Genomic DNA, 23,334 nt, shown 5'->3' with positions numbered 1-23,334 from the left:
ATAACGATGAACGAAAATCGTTCAAGCGTGCTCCCGTTTGTAGTTTGTCGTTCATTTCAGACTGTCCAACATAACGATTCTCATTAAGGGAAGGAACATTTTTCATTCATCGTTGTAAAAATTGTTAATTACACTTTAAAAAATCGTTCACTTCTCAAAGGAAAATCTGACAGATAATCTGACAGATAATTGTTAGTTACAAAATCGTTACGTGTGTATGCACGATTTCCACTACCCGACAGTGAAAAGACTAAACGATAATGATATTGTTCAATACACTGCAGGGTGCCCACACTGAACGATATGTCGTTCAGTGCAGGCACAATCAATCATCTGCAAACATGCTGAACCTGACGTTATCGTCTGGTTGACCGGCATGTTTGCACAATGATAGATGTCTAAAAGACCAAATTTTGTAATGATTTTTAAACGATTTTCAAATGATGTTCAAACGGTTATCGAACGATGTCGATATCGTTAAATTGCTCATTTTAATCGTCTAGTGGATTGGCACCTTTAAGGCATTTGTTCCAAAGTAAGGAGCATAAAAAAGCAATTCCCAGCAATGCAAAGCATGAGTGCACTGAGCCTCTGCTGCCTTGGGTATTTATGTACACTGGAGTTCAGGCTAAACTTTGAATTATACATGGGGCACTGTCAGGCTGCATTCCCTGCTGCTGAGCTCTGCACAAACTCAGGAGGACCCCGGCTTATTATAATAACTACTACAGGCTCCCTGACAGCTCCAGACAAATTAGCCTTTGAGGGCGGGCCATACAGGTGATTGACAATTCCAGAGGCTCCGCCCACCTCACTACAGTACCGGAAACCTGCAGGACCGGGCGGTGGTCTGGCTTCTTAGACACACCCCCTCCCAGAATACTTCCTTCCCATTGGATGTGGCACTTTTGAGCGGCGTGTTTTAGCCCCGCCCAGCGAGCGCCGCTGCGCGCCCAGGTCCGGAGCGCTTCCAGTTGAGAGATGGCGGCGTCGGCAGGTAGATCTTGGCTGCTGTTGCTCAGCAGGAGCAGCGGGGGGCTGACAGCTTGCGTTCCCGGACTCGGAGTCAGCAGGCACCGGCCTCACAGGACGGTGAGTGGCGTGCGGCTCTGTGACAGGCTGTGCCAGGACAGGGAAGGCAGGAAAGTGTGTGAGGCTGTGTCAGGACAGATAGGGAGGCGGCCGGGGCGGGGTGTCCGGGGAACCCTGGGCTAGCGCTGCGGCGGCTGCATCAGTCTCAGCTCTGCTACTGTCATTCTCCCAGCAACCTACCTACCAGTGTGGGTGGGCGCAGACTGGAGCGGGAGCCTCCCTTGCTGCAGGGCACCCTCCGCTGACACCCCTTCTCTGCAGTGCCCCGGCCGGAGGAGCTGTGCAGTGCCCGCACAAGGGTCATAGACGGGGAATGCCGCCCGCTGCCCAGGTGGGCACTGCCCTGCTCCAAGCATCAGACACTGCTGGTTCCACAAACTTTATACAGTGTCCTCCTGATATGTCCGATTGCTGCAGTGACTGCTCCTCAGCCCACAATGGAGTAATTCTGTAGTGTGACTGGATGGATGGTGTAGTGGAAGGAGGAGGAGGAGGACACACATGCATCACTGGAGAAGGGAATACTTATTCTTTCCCTAAAAGGGATTTTCCTGCGGTATCATATATTGGCCAGCAACTGGTCCCACTACTGTACTCTGCTCACTGCAGTTACATGAGGCACACTACTGCTCTGATCTGTATGCCTGAGGATACAATTGTGTATGATATATCTATCTCACACACTGATCTGGGGTATGCTGTCTTAATGCACATGTATAACACATACATATAAGCTGGTGTAAATATGCTCTAATGCATTGTAAATGTGTTCCTCTGATATGAGGAAGTAATATAATTTTGCCATCGCTAACAAAGGGTCGTTATTTATTTTTATTTTATTTATTATATTTGTGTGTGTTCCTCAGTCAGCAAATAAAACCGTTTTACTATCCAGTTATGACTCTTATTACTATCCAGTTTGTCAGGGTGCATGGTTCTGAATGAAGCCATGGAACAATATGAGGGCTTCATAGTGCTGGATTGTCTTCTCCTTTTCTTTGCTGGATTCCACAAGCAAAGCATATTGGTGCATAGTGTGCAATGTGTTTGGGCTGTTGTTTATACTTTTTCTATTTGGCATTTTTTATTTCTTGAGATGTACATGAATCTAAATCCTTAACTACATTGCTAATAGTTTTCAGACTTTAGTAGTGTGGGCACCATTATAGTTGTGGGTTTTTTTTATACTGTATATCTGTTATAGGTATAGGGCCCTCCTCCAATTCTATTTTTGTCAATGTTCATTACAGTAATGAATACAATGTAATGCTCCTTACTGTAAGAAGAATATTTTCTATACAATGTTGCAAATTATTGCTGTAGAATAGATAGAGCTGGGTAGTGTGTCTGCGGTATTGCCCTGAACAGGTGGTAGAGACAGGTCTCTGCCCATACAGTAAGTGCAGCATTGCCCGGGTGAGGGGGTCCTGTGCTTGCAGTGTCTTCTTTTGGTACTTTTCTGTTTGCACTCAGCCATACTTGCATTTCAGAGCTATTTTTGGTAGGAAGTGTATCATTAATAAAACATACCCGTGTTTAATATGGAATTTTTTTTTGGGGGGGGGGGGGACTTTTGCTAGTGGATTAGCAGAATCAGTGTTGCTGATGGAGCTGTTGGATAATGCGGACAGGAAATTGAATGTGTCAGTGTACAGAATGGGTCAGGGAGGCCTAGCTCTCATCAGCCTGTTAATTAATGTGCACTTTTTTTTTTTTTTTAGTTAATATATTCCAACTTCGAAATGATTCGATTTGGTTGATCGTTTTGTAGTGCTCTTCAAATTGGCCTACTTGCATTTCCCAGTGTAATGGAGGGTTAGGTGTGCATTATTTTTGTTGGGTAAAAGGGGCCCATACATCGGCTATTACAAAAACAGATTGTGTTTCCATTGTACCCCAAACTAAAGATTCCCGATCCAGCAATATGCGCCCATACATTATAGATATTTTTCAGTGATTTGCAGATCATTTTCAGCAAATACAGGTCTGCAAATCTGCTGATTGTTACCATGCACTAGCAATCTACAGCCCCAATTGATCTGTGAAATTCAATGTGATGGACAACCGGATTTACCAATTCCAATCACTTTTTGGTCAAAGTCTGAACTGTGAGCACCATTTTTTTACACAATCTGCAAAACGCCAAGTTACCCCAATTGATTGTATTGGGGCTTTTAGTCACGAACCAGGTAAATTAATCATTTAAGCCAGGTACACAGTGGGCAATATATCGGGTATTCAATCGAACGGCCGATATATATCGCAAACGCGTTGGCAGTTGTGCACCCCCGATACATCTGTGAACGACGTCATTCACAGACATATCGCATCGGCTGTGAAGCATTGCAGATGGCCGATATATCTGCAGATGTATCGGCCATCTTTTGTTGTGTACGGGCGACCTTCCGATTACCTGAACAGATGCTGCAGGGACCCAGCGGTGAGTGACAGGGCAACTGGGCGGGTAAATTTAGATGCCCTCCCAGTTGTGATATCAGGCCCGACTCATCAGGTGGACGATTGGTAAGTGGCTGACCCATCGACCTAGTGTGTACCCAGCATTAGTTTATTAGCCTCTTTGCCTCCAATGTAAACTGGATGCTGCTAATGCAGAAATATGTTTGACCCTTCTGGTGTCCCCTCTTGTCTGTCAGCCACCTCCTCTAGGATGACAGGGCTTCATTAAACTCAACAGGGTATATTTACTAAAGTGCAGGTTTTTAGAAGTGGAGATGTTGCCCATAGCAACCACTCAGATTCTATTTATTATCTTCTAGAAGGTGCTAGATAAATAAGTAGAATCTGGTTGCTACTGGCAACATCTCCTCTCCTAAAACCTGCACTTAAGTAAATAGTGTACCCGCTAGGCTGTTTTAGCGGGGCGCGGCACCGCACCCTGCCCGATTTTAAAATGGCAAAATGTGCCCTGCCCTTTTAGCAGTGCCTTGCTCAAACAGCCTGACCCGTGGGTGGAAAAAGTTGCGCTGACCGATCACTGCCGGGTAAATAGACACCGTGCACTTGCGCACGGCATCTATTCACCATGAGGGGAGAGTTTGGGGGAAGCCCAGCACATTCGTAAGTGCTAGGCACACCCCGTGTGTGACGAATTGGGGGCTTGTCACAGGGACACTCCATCCTCCTGATCGGCCACGTTCCCTTTTAGATTCCCTGCCCACGGTCTAGCTGTATCACTAAATATAAGAGATGTGCAGGCTCTGATTAGTTTGGGTTTTCCCACCAAAAATCTGGTCTCTGGACTCGCAGGTCCTCTTTTTCAAGACAACATATATATGTTGCCTTGAAAAAAGGACCTGCGAGCCATGAAACGTTGGCTAATATGGACGCATGTTTTCTCAAGCCTCTGAGTGCCGCCACTCTTTGCATTTGCTCTACATTATTTGAGAAGAGGGCACCTGAGCAGTGTCAGCCACTACACAGCGTCAGTGCTGAACTACATATCACACACACACACACACACTGAAGTGCCAAAAGCCATGAGATAGATGCCTTGTATCGTGTAGGACCCCATCTAGCCCAGCAAAGTGCAGCAACTCGACGTGGCATTGATTCCACAAGTGGAAGGAAGACCTCTGGAGAGATGTTAACCCATGACGTCTGAATAGCTTCCCACAGCTTCCTGATATTTGTAGTTGCAGGATATTGGGTCTGAATGGACCTCTTCACCACATCCCATAAATGCTCGATTGGGTCCATGTCGGGCGAACCTGGTGGCCATATCATTTTTTGGAAAGCTCCAGAATGCTTCTTGGGCTACAAATGGTCATCAAACACTGCAATGTAGTGGTTACCGGTCAATGACATGTTCAGGTGGACCAGTGGATCCAACCCATGCCATGTGAACAAACCCCACACCATTATGGAACCACCACCAGCCTGCACGGTGCATTGTTGACAATGGGTCCATGGCCTCATTGGGTCTGCACCACACTCGAACCTAACCAGTAGCCTGAAAAAAGTAGAACTGTGACTCATTGAATCACGCCAGTCCTCCAAGGTCCAATTAGTGTGGCACTGTGTCTGCTGTCGTAGTGTTAACAGGGGCACTCTGGTGGGTCTGTTGCTTCCATATCCCATGGAAGCTAAAGGTTGCTGCACTGACCTACTGGATATGCACCTGGTTCCTCCTGCATTTAATACGTGTGTGAATTGAGCCAGGGTTGCTTGTCTGTTACCACAGACCATTATGGCCAGACGCCGCTGGTCACGATCATAAATCACCTATGGTCGGCACTATTCTGTACGGTCCACGGTGGGTGGTAATGCCTTCCATGAGGTATCCCCAGTACACACGTGACACCGTAAATTGAAGAATATTGAATGTCCACACAACTTCGGAAATGGAATGTCCCGTCCTTCGGGCAGCCAATACCATGACATGTTCGAACTCTGATAATTCACGTTGCCTTGCAATGAGCAGCCTAGCCAGTGTTCAAACTCACTTACGAGATGTCAGATAACTGATGCAGGTATGGGAATTTCCAAGATGTCACAGTACGGTGACTCCACCTATCATTACCTTTTACATACTGCTATCCCATGACTTTTGGCACTTCAGTGTAAGAAGATAAGCTAATGACAAGTATTATATTTATAGGGTTCATTAAAAAATTCATTATGAATTTTGGAGCTGTATCAATGTGTAACTGGGAAGAGAGGTGAGGGGGGAAGAGATAGAGATGGGGGTTGGAATAAGACAATGGGATACAGAGCAGGAGACCTGGGTGGAGAGATATACAGTAGGAAGACATGGTAAAAAATATGCAAGGCAGTCAATGTTTTTGGTACCAGATGCTCAACATTACAAGCCAAAAAAGTTTCCTGAGTGCCACCACATTTACAACATACACGAACATGTACAAAATGAATAGATGGGTACTAAAAATGTTAGTGACCTCTCTGTTCTTCCGGTTTTGAATTTGATTTGCTCAGGTAATTTGATAACTTGTAGCCTTGAGATGTAGACATATTACAGAATTTTGTACTGTTTTTCAACTGTGAGCAGGGCTATCTGAGGTGATTCAATTTGTCAGAATGTACCCTACTGCACGCCTGGTGGCCAATTACCATTATGACTGCTTAGTGTTTTGCACTGCACCCCAGGACATATAAACATTCTATGTTGCTAGGAATGTGTATGTATAACGCACACTGTACTAATGAGATGTTTCTCGAAGGTCAGGTCTACAGCATGTAGGGATTAACCCAATTTAGCGCAATTACACAAGTGCAATTTCACATGAGTGAAAAGGTCCAATGAGAAGATAAGTTCCATGGAATACCATACAGCTTTGCTTCTCTAAATTTGCATTTTGTAGAATGGACAGACAAATGTGATGCAGACTAGCCCTGCAATCTGCTGTGTAATTTGGGTAGAACTGACAGATTTTAAGGCCATAGTACATGTACTAAAGCTTTTATAACTCCAGAGCAAAATGTGGAACAAGGAACCATTTTGAACACATCACTCACCCTCTTCCTGCATGCCTGCACTAATTCTCTCTACAGAGATACCTCTTGCTGTACGGTTTATTTTTAGCTGTAATAGTTTGGAAATGGTTAAGAAACTTTTGTCTTGAAATGCATTTTGATCAGTGCGAATTACATACATCTTAAAGTTAATCCGTTTTGATCACATGTATTTTTCTCCCCAAGTATGTTTGTAACAAACTGTGAATGTGGTAATAACACTGTATTTTACATGGAGATACCAAAAACTATATTGATATGAACTGTGAATGTAAAGGCCCCCATACATCAGAGATTGATTGCAGCAATCGTGCAATTTGCAATCGATAGTGTGTAAAAATCTTTCCCTTTTTCAAACGATTGTGGCATCTCTGCAATCTGCAATCGACTGAAAAAGGGAAAGATTTTTATACACAATCGATTGCAAATTGCACGATTGCTGCAATCAATCTCTGATGTATGGGGGCCTTTACTCATGCACTGCTATGTCTAATCTCAGTGATCTTGTCTGCCAGGAGTCTGTTTGCACAGGGAATATTGTCTTCCTTATTAGATTTCAGGCCTATGTTAGTTGATAAGCCTGTAGAAGCAGTAACTAACACTGGCAAGGAGGAGAACTTTAAGTACATTACACATTTCTCACCTCCGTGGTGTCCAGGTTGTTAAATGAAGCAGGCCACTACATGGCTGCTGGCTGAAGACTATAAAAAGCATCACACTATAGTCTATGAAGGCTGCCGGAGTAGGCGTGGGCCTCAGTACAGGCTTGCAGAGCTGCGCCCTGCCTTGCATAACTTAAATCTTCCTTTAATGCAGAACAAATGTATTCATATTTTTGTAATAGTCTCAATGCAATAAATAATATAAATATTTGCAGGCTTACTTATAATGTGCTACCGGTTCATCTGCAAGTTTCTGTAGTGAGTGGGTGTTTGTAGTATAGAGAAGCAATCTGCAGTGAATCAGATCCTGCTATTTTAGAACTTGTGTTTTCTATTATATACACAGTAAAGGCTTAATGCACTCATAGGGACTGTGCGCTTGGGGCAGATTCATAAGTCAGTAGGAAATGCTACACAAGCTCTTATGCATATGATAAAGATTGCTTTACATGTGTTATGTACTGTAAGCATTCTATAGCTGTTAATTGTTTTTATGTACAGTCTAAAGCAGCATACACACAACGATTTTTTTAATGATTATCGTTAAACGATATCGTTTAACGATAATCGTTTGAAAAAATCGTTCACTTTCTGAGTCAAATGATGAACGATCATCGTTCATGCGCGTTCACGTTTGTAGTTCAGTCAGACTTGTCAATTGAACGATTTTCATTAAGGGAATATGCAAAAATCGTTTGTAGTTCATAAAAATCCTTCATTACACTTTAAAAAATCTGACAGATAATCTGACAGAAATTCGTTCATAAAATCGTTGGTAACAAAATCGTTGTGTGTGTCTGCAGCTTTAGAGATTCAGGTTTGACACACAATGAAATGGAGAAAAACATCTGTGTGGACTTTAACTTATGCAGCAAAAGTTGTTTCTATGAGATGAAGCAATATGTAAAAAGTATCTTGAGAAAGCAGAAATTTGTTATAGGGTGTAAAACAGTCAGTTGCTAGGATGCAAAATCTGTCTCCCTTCTAGAGGGGAATTTAGAGTTTTCTGGGCTGGATATTCCATCCTAACTAGGTTAGCGGTACACTTTCATGCTTGTTTCCTGTGGAAAGATAAATTCCTCATAATATTCCCTTTACGTCATTGTAACTGTCAAAACGGATAGTTTTTCTTGTAGGATAATCTGTGCCATGAACAGAACACACTATACAATGCATACTATTTATCTTTAAGCTATGAAGTCATGAACCTAATGGTAATCAATATATTAGTAATGTTGAATTGACTCAATTCACTCCTCGAAAACCAGGGATTTCCTAACAATTAAACTCTCTGAGGAAGCACACTCTGCCTTATGCAGGCCATACATCTAGCGGGCCAATCCCCGATTCCGTTATGCTGATCGGTACACTCTGATCTACATTTTCTCAGGGGAACAGAAAAAAATCTGTTAAAAATCACCTCGCCAATTCCAATCATTTTTAGGTTGGAATCGGTGAATCGATTGTCCGACATGTTGAATTTTGCCGATCACCCAACCCGGGCATCAGCAGAATGGGGAATTGCCCAATAGATGCCCGATGTATGGCCAGCATTAGGCTCTGTTGCGTAATTTGTCTGCACATTAGTATGTCAACCACAATTTGGTTACATTGTGAGAACTCCAAAAGGTTTTACTATCCCCAAACCAAATCCGTGGATGATTTCCCTACGCCGATGATTGGCCGAATAATTTACCTCTGGCCATTTTAGAGGTGGGGTTGATTGAGCAGATCACTGAGAGCACATTATTAATGTTGAAATAAGACCACAAGTAGGTGCTAGCATCTTTTTACCAGATTTTCAACCAGCCAGATGCAAAAAATGTTTAATCTCCCTTTGGATTTAGATCACAGAGGAAGCTAACTTCTACATTATGATGGGCTAATAAATAAATTTGTCCTAATCTGTGGAAGGATGGGACTCCCTTTTATATAAGTGATGGATACTTTTGTGTCAGAATGGCTGATGCAAATCTACATGAGCAGCCTTGTCCCATGCAGGACTCTTAACGGTTTGGGCATGAAATACTGACATGCCTAAACCTAACCCTCCCGGGGGGACTCGTAACCCTGTTCCCAAGGGGGTGCCAAAACCTAACCTCCCCACCCCCCCCCCTCCCCCACGGCTAATAGGTCGCGACACCCGACTAACCTACATTCGTTATGCCGGGCATTGGGATTTCGGTGTGGGGCTAATGATAGGCGTCGGTATTCCTATTTTGAATCCCATGCCAAGCTTTCAGTGTCGGGATTCTTGCGGTCAGCATTTCGACCGCCGGCACCCTGACTTACATTCCATCTTAACATGCCGTGGTCACTTTGTAATTGCACTTTCTTTTTTCCGTTGCTGGAAAAATAAGATACATTTGGGGGAATTCAATTGTTCTGCCGGCGTTTTTTTATTTTTATTTTGCTCTGTCCAGGCGCAATAGGCGCCGGCATTTCTGCACGCACTCAGGAGGGTGCGAGCAGAAATGTGTTTGAAACCCCCCGGTTAGGGCGCGCCAACCGCAGTTAGCACGCCTTAACCAGAATTTTAGACGGGTTTAGCCATTTTACACGGCTGAACCTCATCTCATAGGCGGCGAAGGGTGTGATAATTAATGAGCGTCCAGAACAATTGAATATCAAACTGGGCGCTCATTAATTATCACTCCCAAAAAAACATTTGAATCACCCCCATTTTGTCTGGTCTATATTGGTGCTAAAACACAGCATTATAATCCCATTGTGGGTGATTCAATTCGGTGCGATGTTAAATAGCGTCGGGAATGAGTTCTCAGAACTATTCAGTTGGCTGCGCTGTTAACCCCTGCTAGAAGATTTCTACTTGCACCCTCCCTCCTGAGGTGTCAGCAGAAATCAGTTTAAACTAGTACTGCAGTGCTTTGTTCTGGCTTAGCGCGTTTGCTAACAGCATCGCGGCCGGTACTTAAGTCGGAGAATGCAGGTTACTGTGAGTAAACACTCCGCTTTAGGCGCCGTAATCTAGATCTACCCATCTAGATCTGCAGTAAACGATGGGGACACATGAATAGCTCCGAGAACTCATCCCCGGCGCAAATCAACATTGCATCTCCCCCTTTGATGTCTACTTACCTGTCTTATTTGTCTTTGCTAGGTCTTCTAATGAGAGTCCCACACATATACTGTAAATGTACTAAGGGAAGTCTATAATCTGTAAAATGGTGTCCTACTGTAGCTGAGCAGATCTAGTTTTGGAAAACTATTTAAGGTACACATTCCTGCTTGTACAGCATATCATTAAAGAAGCAATTATTGGCTTACTCTGGGCAGGGCATGGGGGTGGGTGTCCTGAGAGTACGCCATTAAGGAATCCTCCTGTACTGAAGAATGAATTCAGAACTTTGACAGAGCTCTATTGAGATACGGATGTTGGAGTTTTAGATATGGAAATTGGCTTATAAAATCTGCATATTAAACAGATTGCATAATCCTATTTTAAGGCATAAATGTCATCTCAAGCTCGCTGTACCGTCCGTTGTGACTTAATTCACATAATGCACCTTCTATTATTTATTTTTAGAGAAAGTTGGGGTTCATTAAGCATTAAAATTTCTTTTTATCAATGTTATGTATAGCAGAGCTGGCCCTCTGCCACCAACACACAGATTCACATTACACAGCCATCTGGTCAGATAACATGTAAACCTATTATGGTGCATACACACGGTCAGATGAACGATTGATTTGATTTTTGTAATTAATTGAACGATTTTTGACCATTAAAATGACTGCAGTTAGATTTGGTCGATTTCAAACACATCAGATGTCAGATATCGTTATCTGACAATCGGGAACGTTCATCGTTGAAGCCTCACATGTCAGATTTTCCTTCAGATATGAACGATTGAATGACTTATAAAATCGTTATCATTCAGATCTGAAGGAAAATCTGACCGTGTGCATGCACCATATGTTTTACAGCTGTATATTTTCTTTTAAAACCAAATGTTGTGTTCTGTGTATTACTGAGTGAATGTGTGCTGGAAGAAGCATACTCTGTGCCATTGAGAAGCTTTGATATCCTGAGGTCTGATGACTGACTGATCACAACAAGTTTGCTGTAGGGCAGCCCACACCTACAGCCGACTTAAATAATGACAAAAGATTTTTAGTAAACTGAAATTTTATAATTTTTTTTCTTTAGCTATATAGCTCTTCTCACAAGTGGTATGCATTGAGTTAATGTTGCATTTGGGCTATTTTCATGCTGTATGTACTGTATTGAGTTTGAAAATGTCCTGGTCCACTTTGAAGCTTAGTTCCCTCTCCGAAATTCCTGATTTTACGAAAAGGCAGATCTGGCCAAGGCTTTGCGTACATCTCCGGTGGTAAGAAGACTGTACATGCGATCGTAGCGTACTGGCTCCATCTGCGAGTTTGCTCGCAGTATCTCCTAAGCCGTGGCCGTTTGGGAGGCGGGGAGTGGATGGCACTGGCCTGCATTCCTGGCTGGTGTCAGCCCTGTCTTCTGAAAGTGATAAGGCCAGGGTCTGCGTGGGAAGACGTAGATTTCCTGGCCTCGGCTACGCAGGTGAGACGGCCATTCTGAGTAGCCTTTGGCTTTCTCAGATGGTCGATGCTGCAACCATTGAGATGGTGGCAATGATGGTCTGATGCTGCGTCTTCAGGGGTATCCCTCGGATCTGCGATGCTGAAAGGAAGAGTCTTTACTCCTCGGCCTCCAACTGCATTACCATATTTTCACAGCCGAAGCAGCGGCGTGAACCGCGCCCATCTCTGAATCAGGCCCCAAGTTCCATCCAAAGCAGATGGTCATACACAGAAATACGTCATTTCACGTCTTTGCATGCAAAAACGTCACCATTAGCACCTGCCCCACTCAGAATCAGGCCCTCCGTGTCTGTGATTGCCACTTCTGACTGGTCCTCCTCCGCACTGTCCTGGTTTTCGGCCCAGGCTGTGAGATCAAATACAAAGCTCCATAAGAGAAGGCTGCATGGAGCAGCACCAGGGGTTACAGGAAGAGCTAATAATCTACAGATGGTAATGCAGATTTAAGGTGACCTAACCTATTAGAAGGACATGAAAGCGCGCTTCTCATTTGTTTCTGGTATTCAGTATGTCATAATTGTGCTTCAGTCGAGTTACTCGCTACTAGGCGAGCAAAGGAAGGATCACTATCAGCACATGTATTTGTTTGATCCCTCAGCTGTTCATTGCAAACATCTGGCTGTAATGCACAGTAAGCAATGTAGACTCTCTCGGAGTATAGCTGGAGATTAAAGATTACCGTCACAATGCTAATATAAGGATTAGCCATGCCCACTGCCAGTTTCAAGCTTTACTTGAAAACGATCAAGCATTTATCCATGTCATGGTTTATATCAGAATTGTCTGGTCTGACTTTCCCTATATAGCTTTTGCTCTGTCTGCACATTTTGAAGTTTTAATTTTGCAATTTTACCTTTTGAGTATTCTGATACTACCCAAATTTACCTTTCCTGCAATAATTGTGTTCTTGATATTGTTGGTGTCTGGGGCATCTTAATTACAAGTATATTAGTAGGCTGCGTTCTCAGAGTATTGAGCCAGCTCACAAAATAATGGGAGCAATTCAATTGATGGCTTGGATCGAAGTCTGCAAATGGAGAACCTGTACAGATCCTTTTGCGTTTCATATGTTCAGTGGTAAAGTGGGACTCTGTATACCACACAGTCATTTACCTACAGCTGCAATTCTAATAGTATCAAATAAAGTTCACTTACCGTAACCCTGTCACTCTTACTTTTCCACTTCAGTCTGTGCTTATGATTTGTATGCGTTTTATTCTGCAGGAGTTGTTGCTGTTGCTTTGTATCCTGATCATTGTCTGTGCTGATACTTTTGTGGGTTACTAGTATGTTTTCCAAATAGCCTTAAATGGTTCATCAGAGTGTTGGCCAAAGTTTTTATAGGGGTATTCTATGGTTAAATGACATGCCCTATTAGAAGTTTCATTAAATGCATTGTTTTGTTTTTGCCAATGACTTTATGTAATTAGGCAGTGGTGTGTGTTTATTATTTGTGCACTGTCCTCTTTGATTTGGACGCAATGTAGCACGAGAGCAGCTTTGTTTCATTTCTTACAGAAATAAAAGGATTATCTTTGTGATTTATGAGCATGGCTGAAAGAGACAGAGTTAAGGTGGGTACACACTTGTGCGACCGGCAATCATGCTGATTCCCAGGGACACCCTGGACATCGCATGATCGCCAGTACACATGGAACGATCACTTGTTCCGTCCTTCATTATCATGTGTGGCGCAGCATGGGATAATGTCAGGTTTGATGTGCAGCACAAATCGTAGCTACATCGCTCCAGTGTGTACCCGGCATTAGAACACAATGAATTTTATATTTGCAGTAGAGATTTATCTTTAATATTTTAATCAAGTTTCATAAATGTTTCAAAGAAATGAAGGAAAGGTACAGAAAACTTATGGAGAAGTGAGGGATGCCGCACCACTTCAATACAGGTTCATCATATTCCCGGGCTTAATGCTGTCAAATCAGAGTTTTCCCCGGGGGTGGAAGGGGGCACAAGAACATTTGGGAGGAGGAGGGGAGGTTGTATTGTTAGTAGTGAGGTTTTTATTTTTGTGAAGCGGTCATTGAACTTGAGAGTAGTTAACTCATGAAGTTGGTGAGACTTTGCTGTGTGTATAGGTGCAGATGAAGGTAATGGTTGAAGTTACATCAGCAAACTTATTCTGGTTGTCTACTAAATACTGTGTATTCTTCTAGGAAACCTGGTTTACCTAATATGCCACCACCGCATATGAAATCTTGCTCCCAAAAATGGAGTTTATCCAATATGTTTAGGGAAGATAACACGGAGACATGTTGTACCAGTGTAGAGAACCTTAAAGTTCTCCTATAATCTTAATAGAGGACCTGATTCTGAGTTGGGAATAGAGTAAGATAGAGCACGTAACTGTGCACCTGGACCAACCATGTTGCAATGCAAAGGGTGCAAATACATACATTTATTTTGCATGTGGGGTAAATACTGGTTGCTTTTGCATGTAGCCCACAAATGCCGGACTGCTTTATTTGTACATTGCAATTTAGATTTGAGATTGTACATGCCTTTCCCAAATCTAATCTCTCTGCACATATTAAATTTGCCCCCCTGCAGTGCAACATGGTTTTACCAAGATACGCAGTTACTTGTACTTTCTTACTCTATTCCCAAATCCGAATCGGGCCCGGGGATGGAACTTTTATGCGGACCATACACTGTGCGAGGCGACGGGGTATCCAACGTCAGACATATCTGGCGGTCCCCATGCGGTGGCCGACCGCCCAATATACCGGCTCCCCCCTCCTCCTCCCGCATAGCGCTGCATGGGATCGCACATCGCATCCCTTGATCGACTGATCCTGCAGTAAGATCAGGGGGTGTGATGTACGACCACTGTAGAGCGCTTTGTCCTATATCATGCCCATACACTGTGTGATATAGCATTCGAATCATACCAATCTGCCGGATCAGCTGCTTTATCGCATGTATGGCCCACATTAGCTGTGTGTTCCCTATTTAGGTGCATTGTTCAGCATCTATGGTATCCCCCTTATCCTCCTTCCACCTGATTTTGTTAAGCTCTGTCTCAGGCTGTCTGTGTGACATCAGCAGTCAGTAGAAAGTAGTGACTAAAACCTCTATAGGGAACTCTGAAAACAGAAACCTTCTAATGAGAACTGGTGGTTTGCAGTGTGCAATGCTATATTTGAGTACATTGCATAATGTATGCCCAACTTTAGCTGAACTAGGGAATTCTATGCCGTGATGTAAAATCTGATCAATTTGTTATACCTTGGCTTAAAGACCTTGAGATCCAGACTTGACGGAAATGACTGGTTTGAGTTATGTGTGCATTCAGTGATCACATAATTGCACTGCCAGGGTAAATGAATCAGGGGGAACCTCTCCTTGGGAATATGCAGAATCCAGTAGTTACACTTCAGTGTCTGTCCTCTGTCTAGTATGTGTGTTTGCATGGTTTTAAGATTGACTGAGGAAGATGAGTTGCTAGATTGTGCATGCTCTATAAGCCCAGGCTGCATCTATTTGTCAGCGCATTCCTTAAATGCGCTACAAGCAGTAAAACTATTAATTGTCACATCTCCCAATTGATCTCACAGTGCTCTGCTGCCTTTCTTTCAATATTTTATACTCCTCCCAGTAAAAAATAGCTTGGGGCATATCCTAGTGGCGCGGGTTGTGTTTTGTCTTTAGTTGCATTAACAGGTCCAGACTGGACTAGTTGTTCCTCTGAAAAACATCACTTTGTACAATAATGATTGAAGTGTAATACTAGTAGGCAAAAGAACTCAAAGAAGCTGGAGTTGAACAATCCTTATAGCTCCTCGGCAGGTTTTCTCCACTTTACCCAGGACTGTTTTTGTCTCGGAATTGGCTTTACAGCCCTTGCTTAATTTTTTTAAGTTTCCTTTCCAACGTTCTCCTACATGGTCTACAAATGTAAAAATAATTTTTAGTCTGAAAGAACTGTAACTGTGGCCAAAAATCTACCCTGATATGCAGTAACCGAAAGAGTGGTCCGTGCAACCCAGTGTAAATGTCACAGCCTCACACGTTTTGGATCCTGACCCATAGGTTAAAAACACCTGTGCTAAACACAACCTAGTTTTTTCAAATTCCTTTCATTATCCAGAATACATGGACATGTCAAAAGTAGAAATAGTCTTCTTGCAGACTATTATGTAATATTGCCTATATTCCCCTTTTTCTGTTCCCAAAGTTTGTCCCTCTAGCTTTAAAGGGGAAAAAAAACGTAAGAATTCTGAGAAAAGTCTGGTCTTCTGCACTGACGTAACGCTAAAACTAATGTCCTGCGTTGTGTTCAGAAGTTTCTCATGTCTCATTTAATATCTTGGCTGCTTCAGGTTTTCATTACATATCACTCCATTAGGTGAGAGCCCTTGCAGATGACAATACAAGGTTTTTAATGATATACTGCGTAGGGAATGAGCGTCTAATCTTTGAGTAATAATGGCTATATGCCATGAAAATGCACTTTCTGAGCTTGGGCCGCAAACTAAACAGTTTTATCTGCCTCTAGATCACAATTACCTTTCTCTAGAACCCTTCAAAGACTTCATTTCCTCACTAAGCACTTATTCCATGCAGCATGTTCTCAGCTACCGCCTGTCTCTTCAGTGTTCTCTGCTAAATTGTATTCCTTTCTGAATGCTCTCTGATGTGTGGGTGCATTATGAAATGCTATAATAATCCTAGTGGGATTGGGTTTGAATGGAAAATCAGAGCACTGCAATTATACACTTGTGTTTTGGATTCTATGATGGTTTAAACTGTGTAGACGTAATGAGGATATTGAAAAATGTACATGTACATTATCGCTAATCTGAGTTCTGTCATCTCTAGGGCTTATATTGCACCATTCCTGCACAAGACATCATTGCACAGCAAATAAATTGCGGGTTCTAAGATCTGCCCAAGATTATTTAGGACTTAGAATCTAAAGCCCTGAGATGAATATTATTACACATCTGACTTAAATGAGAAATCTTTCGTATGTCACTTTATTTACTTAATATATATTTTACATAACATTTAGTTTAAGGGGTTCTATGCTAAAACTTTTTTTTTTTTAAAGTTTTAGTTTAGCTTAAAAATTATTTACGAGTATATATCAGAACTGTAATTCTAGCAAAAATATCTACCCTGACTTTAGTTTTTAGAGTGAGGAGTGCTGGAGTATTTTCTCCCACTCTGATTACATAGTGTAAAAGGAAACGTGCACTTGGGTTATACTGTTTGTCACATTCAAGGTGTTGCATTAGAAACTAGCTTAAGTCAGTGGAGGATGGGGATTTTGACTGGGGCAGTACGTACACCTGTCAAATTGTAATGCATGTGTTCTAAGGTGAGCTCAGGGAGAACCGTAACCTCCCATGGAGCAGAAGGGTTTGTCACATGCAGGGTGTTGTATTAACCAGAGAAGCTAACATGTTGGATCCCTCTCTGTGTAGAAATCAGGTGATTAGGAGGCCTATTCAATTGGCCACATTAATTCGGCCGCAAAAAACTATGCAGCTATCGCAACCAATTTTAAATTACCGTGGCTATGCGCGCTCCCGATATCCGCAGTATTCAATGGAAAAAAATTGTTTGCAAATTGTTTTGTGGCTAAAATTTGCAGACATTTTTTTTAAAGGGGAGAACAGCTTGTACTATAACGATACTGGATCAGAACCTCTATATACCTTTGCCTGTACCTTCTAAAACCCTTCCTATAAACCTCTAAGGATGACGCTAATTTGCGTACACAGTCATACCATAAATAAAGACTTAGACGTGGAATCTGTGGTTCCAAAGCACAAGTGTTATTCAGGTAAAAGTTCAGACAGTTACACGCAATTGATCAAGACACAATTTAGGCGCAAATGGAAAATTATACAGACCCAAGTACAGTATACATACGCAGGCGCTTCCGGACCCGGAGATAGGCATCAGCAAGAGACCCCTAGTCATACAGCGTTCAGCATGAAGACAGAACCAGCGTTCGTGCACACATATTTATACCCCCCCAGAATAAACAGGACAATAGGGAAGTTTGTTGCTGGTGTCATTGGTTCCCAGGGGAGAAGCATCTGTTACAGCACATTTAACAGGCTAGTTCAAATAGACTCTCCCTGCCTCTAACAGCTGTTGATCTTCCTCTTCACGCCCCCTGCAACATCCTAACAGTTGTTCCTAAAATGTATATTTTGTTGCTTGTAGGCTCTGCGATCCATAACTCGAGAATGCATGATGCGATCTCCCCACCGATAACACCGGAATACTGTAAAAAGAGTACGCATCAGTACAACTCCAAACACGACTTGTTTAGCATGTATAATACCTTAGTTATCAAATATATTTCTCAGCATTTAAACTAACTGAACCAACTTAAATCATACACTTTAAAGCGTATTGAACCTTATGTGTGAATATGTAATGTGTGGGTATTCAGGGTTTGATATAAGGACGCTAGTTAACTTTGGGCAGATGCGTGCGCATAAAGCTAATAAAACAGCGGTTTCATACAAAGTCCTATGCATTCGCTAATATGCGACTAGTTAACAGCGCAATTGTGCGTATTAATGTGTGTATGAGAAATGGTGAAAAATGCAATCGCATGGTGCTAATAGTATCGCCACATGTACTAAAATGTGAGTTTATCTAAAATGGCGCTTAGGCGGCCATTCGCAAAATGGCGTCTTGCGGCCAGTCACAAGATGGCGTCGCCGCGATTAAATTTTAAACTGTACTTGTCTCAGCCAATTATTCAGCTTCGACAACTATAAAAAAAATTTTTAAAGCACAAACTAATTGTTTAATTACAAACAAATTAAATGAAAAATACAAAAAAAGTTATAAAAAAAACAGGTGGTTTGGGGGTAATTTTAGGAGGGAGAGACTGGTGGAGACTAAACAAATTACAGGAGAGTGGTATGGATGACTGTGAGCAGGAAATGTAATTGTATACTCCGGTGGTGAGGGAAAATGAGTTACTGTCTATGTGTAAGTTACAGCTAGTGTCAGATGTTATATTGGGATGCGGTCAAAATGCAGACGGCTGGGAAGCTGTCTGACTAAATCCCGGCGTCTAAATCCCGACGCTGGACTAAAGACGGGCATCGAAATCCCAACGCCGGAATCTAGACAGCCTGCTTCCCAAACAAAGGTAAGCCCGGCACTCTTAGTGCTTAGCCACGAGGGGGAAGGGTTAGGTTACCCCCAGGGGGACACTTTGGGTTAGGCACTACATCGGGAGGTTTAGGGGAGGGGGGTTAGGGTTAGGCACCACCCCGGGAGGGTTAGGATTTGGTTGTGGGAAGGGGAGGTTAGGTTTAGGCATCACTGGTGGGAGGTTAGGGTTAGGCACCACTACGGGAGGGTTAGGGGGGAAGAGATGACTTACCAGCCCCAGTCGGGCTCCTGTTGGTTCGGGCTTCCAGCGTCGTTATTTAGTCCGCCAGCATTACATTCTGTTTTCTTACTATAGCTGTCTAATATCAGTAGCTTTTCTGACAGCCACAATACACACAATTAACCCTTCCTGACAACACGGTGTCCACACAAATACAAATATTTCATGCTTTGTTAATAGATCCTGATGAATTTCAGGTGTGCATTTATAATTGGAATAAGGTGTTCTACCTGCGGCCACCTAGCCCTGGACACTAATGTAGTACGTTAACCAGGAAATCAGGGGCAAATGCAGGATTTCTAGAGTGGGGGTTTCCAAATCCTTGATTTTATTAAAAGTATGACCAGCCAATGAAGAGGGCATTATAGTTCAAAACAAGCTATAGTCTGCCTCATACACAGTGCAATATATGTAATACTTCAGACATATACAGGTCCAGCAATCACAGTAAGCTGTTAGATGCTATATGGTCATTCCGTCTGAGCTGAATTATTTATTTGTTCTGGATGTGAGCACCATTCCACAATCCAGGTCCCCTGCTCTGGGGAGCATAGTACCAAGTACGGGAGAACCTAGCACCGGCCCTGGACATATATTTGCACATTGGTCTCCTAATACACGGTATTAATAAATGCAGTATTAATTATTAACACTAGAGATGAAGGGCAAAATGTAATAGGGTGAGTTCAGAAAATGTGAGTTTAGCAGTAAAATCTCAAGGTGACTACACACTTGGCGATATTTTACCCGATCTGGCTGATTCCAACTCATAAAAACGACAGATTGTGTAAAATATGTCCAAATTGTTAGTCCCCGCTGGTCGTACATCGCATCATCAGATCTACCGTGCAGTAGGGCAGATCTGCCAATCTGGGACACAATGCACTACAAAAAGTCTGGATGCACGATAGATCGTTTGTAATTTGGACACTTTAAACACCAAATCGTGTGCAGAGCTGCCGGGGAGGAGTTTCAAGGGAAACCGTACACATCGTGGGATCGTGTGCAGATCGCCAAGTGTGTAGGCACCTTCACATTGGTCGAGCTTTATCTTCAAAATGGGAAAACATCTGAATGAGATTTTAAATATTGAGTTTTTTGAGTCTGAAAAACATGCAAGTTTGCTCTGTTTTGTTTTCAGACTCTATTACAATGGCCGCGTTTAAAAAGTGTGTAAAAACTTTCACCCCATTACATTTGGCTCGTAGTATTCATTCTAGCACCCTGCAGCTCTTACAACCCATGCAGTTCCTCTCTCCTGCCTGAGGTGTTCTCTGCTCTGGTGCTTCTAGCACACTCAGCTGATGCAACAAACTGCTGGGATACAGGCCACAGTGTGCTAGAAGCACCAGAGCAGAGTGACACCCCAGGCAGGAAATAGGAACTGCACAGGTTGTGAGAGGTACAGGGTGCTAGTGTGTACAGCTAGTAATCGTCTTAAGTACTACCCCTATTGTGGTATTTTACTGACTGGGAGAATGGGGATTTCTGGACAACTGGAACCCCCTCTCCTCTCGATTTGCACATGAAAATAATGTTCCAATAATGTTGGTCTATTAATTACACTGTCAAATTTGTATCCTTTCCGGTTATTTAAAAATTAGTGCTTGTTACTAATTTCTTACAGCTGTCGTGAAGTCCTTAATTAGAGTTCAGTTTCGCCTCTGTAATATCCTGTGTATCTTTGTCATTCTAGCACATAGGATAAGATAAATGCCTGTACGCCTGTCCAGACAATTGAGACTGCAGGACATCATCTTCATTACGAGTCTGTATTTTGAAAACCGAATTGTGTAATCCTTCCCTGTAATTATAAAGATAGATGAGAACTATTCCTTTCAATCAAATGTTAAGGGGATTTTCATGTCTGTGCTGTTCACTTTCATTTGCTCTAGACGTCAGTTCAATTTAATTTTGATAAGAAATGCGCACACTGCATGAAATACAAGGGAACCCAATAAGCAAAAGGCTAGGTATAGCCTAATAGAATAGCAATATGCATATAGCTTGATGGTATATGTTAAGAAATACAGGGATTTAAACAATTGGTAAGAGAAATGTCTGTTGTAAACATGGGGATATTGAGTAGCTGGATATATATTGGTAAATTTAAGGTTTGTGTGTAATCTGTGGAGGTCATATTTCATTTATGATGTGTCGGTATGCAGTGGTTAGTACTAAAAGTGGCCCAAAAAAAGGTAACCAGTGACCTGATGACCGGGTCATGGGCACCCAAGGCTCATTGATGCGAATGGGAAAGGAAGGCTAGCACGTCTGGTCCGATCCTACAGAAGAGCTATTGTAGTACAAATTGCTGTAAAAGTTAATTCTGGCTATGATAGAAAGGTGTGGAACACACACAGCATCACAGCTTGCTGTGTACGAGGTTGCGTAGCTGAAGACCGGTCAGCGTACCTATGCTGACTCCTGTCCACTGCTGAAAGCTTTTACAATGTGCACGTGACTGTCTGAACTGGACCATGGAGCAATGGAAGAAGGTGGCCTCATCTACTGAATCCCATTTTAGTTGACATCATGTGGTTGGCCGAGTGCTTGTGCGCCATTTACCTGGGGAAGAGAGGGTACCAGGATGCACTATGGGAAGAATGCAAGCAGGCGGAGGCAGTAGGATGGTCTGGGCAATGGTCTGTAGGGAAACCTTGTGTCTTGGCTTTCATGTGGATGTTGCATTGACACGTACCACCTACCTAAACATTGTTGCAGACAAGTACGCTCCTTCATAGCAGTGGTATTACCTGATGGCAGTGGCCTCTTTCAGCAGGATAATGCACCCTGTTACACTGCAAAAAATTGTTCAAGAATGGTTTGAGGAACATAAGAGTACATACATACATACATACATACATACATACATACATACATACATACATACATACACCAATACAATGTATCTCCAATATGAGGTATGGCAACTCACAAGGAAAACACAAAACACAGGAGGCACAGTCCTGATGAAAAGGTCCACGGACCTTGAAATGTCGACATGACTCTGTACCGTTTTTTCACCATGATTTAAGTATATTATATATTTTCTCAAGGGAGTGCCTCCTGTGTTTTGTGTTTTCCTTGTGAGTTGCCATACCTCATATTGGAGATACATAGTATTGGTATACATTATTTAGGAAGGCACCCCGCCCTTCGCAGCTTTGCCTGAGTGCCAAACTTTTTGCAGTGTGTGTATGTATATATATATATATATATATATATATATATTTATTATATCCACTTCGGAACGGCACTTACTCCTTAGGTCTTTGTACCCAAAACATACGGTTAGTCGACTAAATAAACGGCGGCACTCGGGGACTTGCGCAAAATGTCAAAAAAGACTTATATTCACATGAAAACCATATGACACCAACGTTTCGGGACAAATGTGTGTCCCTTTGCCAAGGCATGTAAAAAGTGTTCTGCCCAGCGTACACCAATAGGATGTCATTTGTTTCATCCTAATCTGTTCAAGGATGTTCAAGTGCATAACCGGACAGGCAAGCAATCAAATGGGCCAATGAATTATGTATAGATAATGGTCCAACAGACTGGCACTCATCCGGATTTATTGGATTTTTTTTAATTAAAATTTTATTTTAAGTAAACTGTTTAATGTTAGATGTTTAAAACTTGTTTTAGTAATAAATGAACAATTTTTGAAGTGAGAACAGTAACAAAATGAACACACACTGAACAGTTGCATTAAGTAGTACAACTAGGCTCTGAACTTCACTCAATCAGTTGAGTCTGAGTCAAACATATACATGTCTTTGTCCACGTCCTCACATTTGTCCTCATCAGAAAAGGCTGTGTAGCATGCTGCTTTTTCATTTCCCAATCTGTTGCGTGTTTTGGTTTGTACAAAACCGTACATTGAAAGAATCCTTTCAATTCCTGCACTTGATGAAACTGCGGTGAACATCTGCTTCAGAAGATTTACTACAGAAGTGTCTAACTGAAGCTGAGCTGCGTAGTACATCACCAGGCTAGAGGAGATACTTGGTGTCTGCTTCAAACATGTATAGTGCAAATGGTTTCATGGATGCACAAAAGTTGATGACGGCATAATTTGACGATTATTGGCATGAG

At 42.5% G+C, this 23,334-nt stretch overlaps 1 protein-coding gene across 1 annotated transcript in view; it reads left to right on the top strand.

Annotated features, from left to right (window-relative positions):
- Positions 1–948: 948 nt before the first annotated feature.
- The window catches only part of MCU (mitochondrial calcium uniporter), a 120,006-nt gene continuing 97,620 nt past the window's right edge, over positions 949–23,334 (top strand). Inside the window, exon 1 of the mRNA XM_088475744.1 lies at positions 949–1,092. Coding sequence (XP_088331870.1) covers positions 982–1,092 — 111 coding nt within the window. The 5' untranslated portion in view covers positions 949–981. The remainder of the gene's footprint in view (positions 1,093–23,334) is intronic.

This window comes from Taudactylus pleione, unplaced genomic scaffold, assembly GCF_031769625.1.
Source record: "Taudactylus pleione unplaced genomic scaffold, aTauple2 ptg000016l, whole genome shotgun sequence".
NCBI lineage: Eukaryota > Metazoa > Chordata > Amphibia > Anura > Myobatrachidae > Taudactylus > Taudactylus pleione.
The sequence above is the reverse complement of the archived record's forward strand: the minus strand, read 5'-3'. Positions and strand labels throughout refer to the sequence as shown.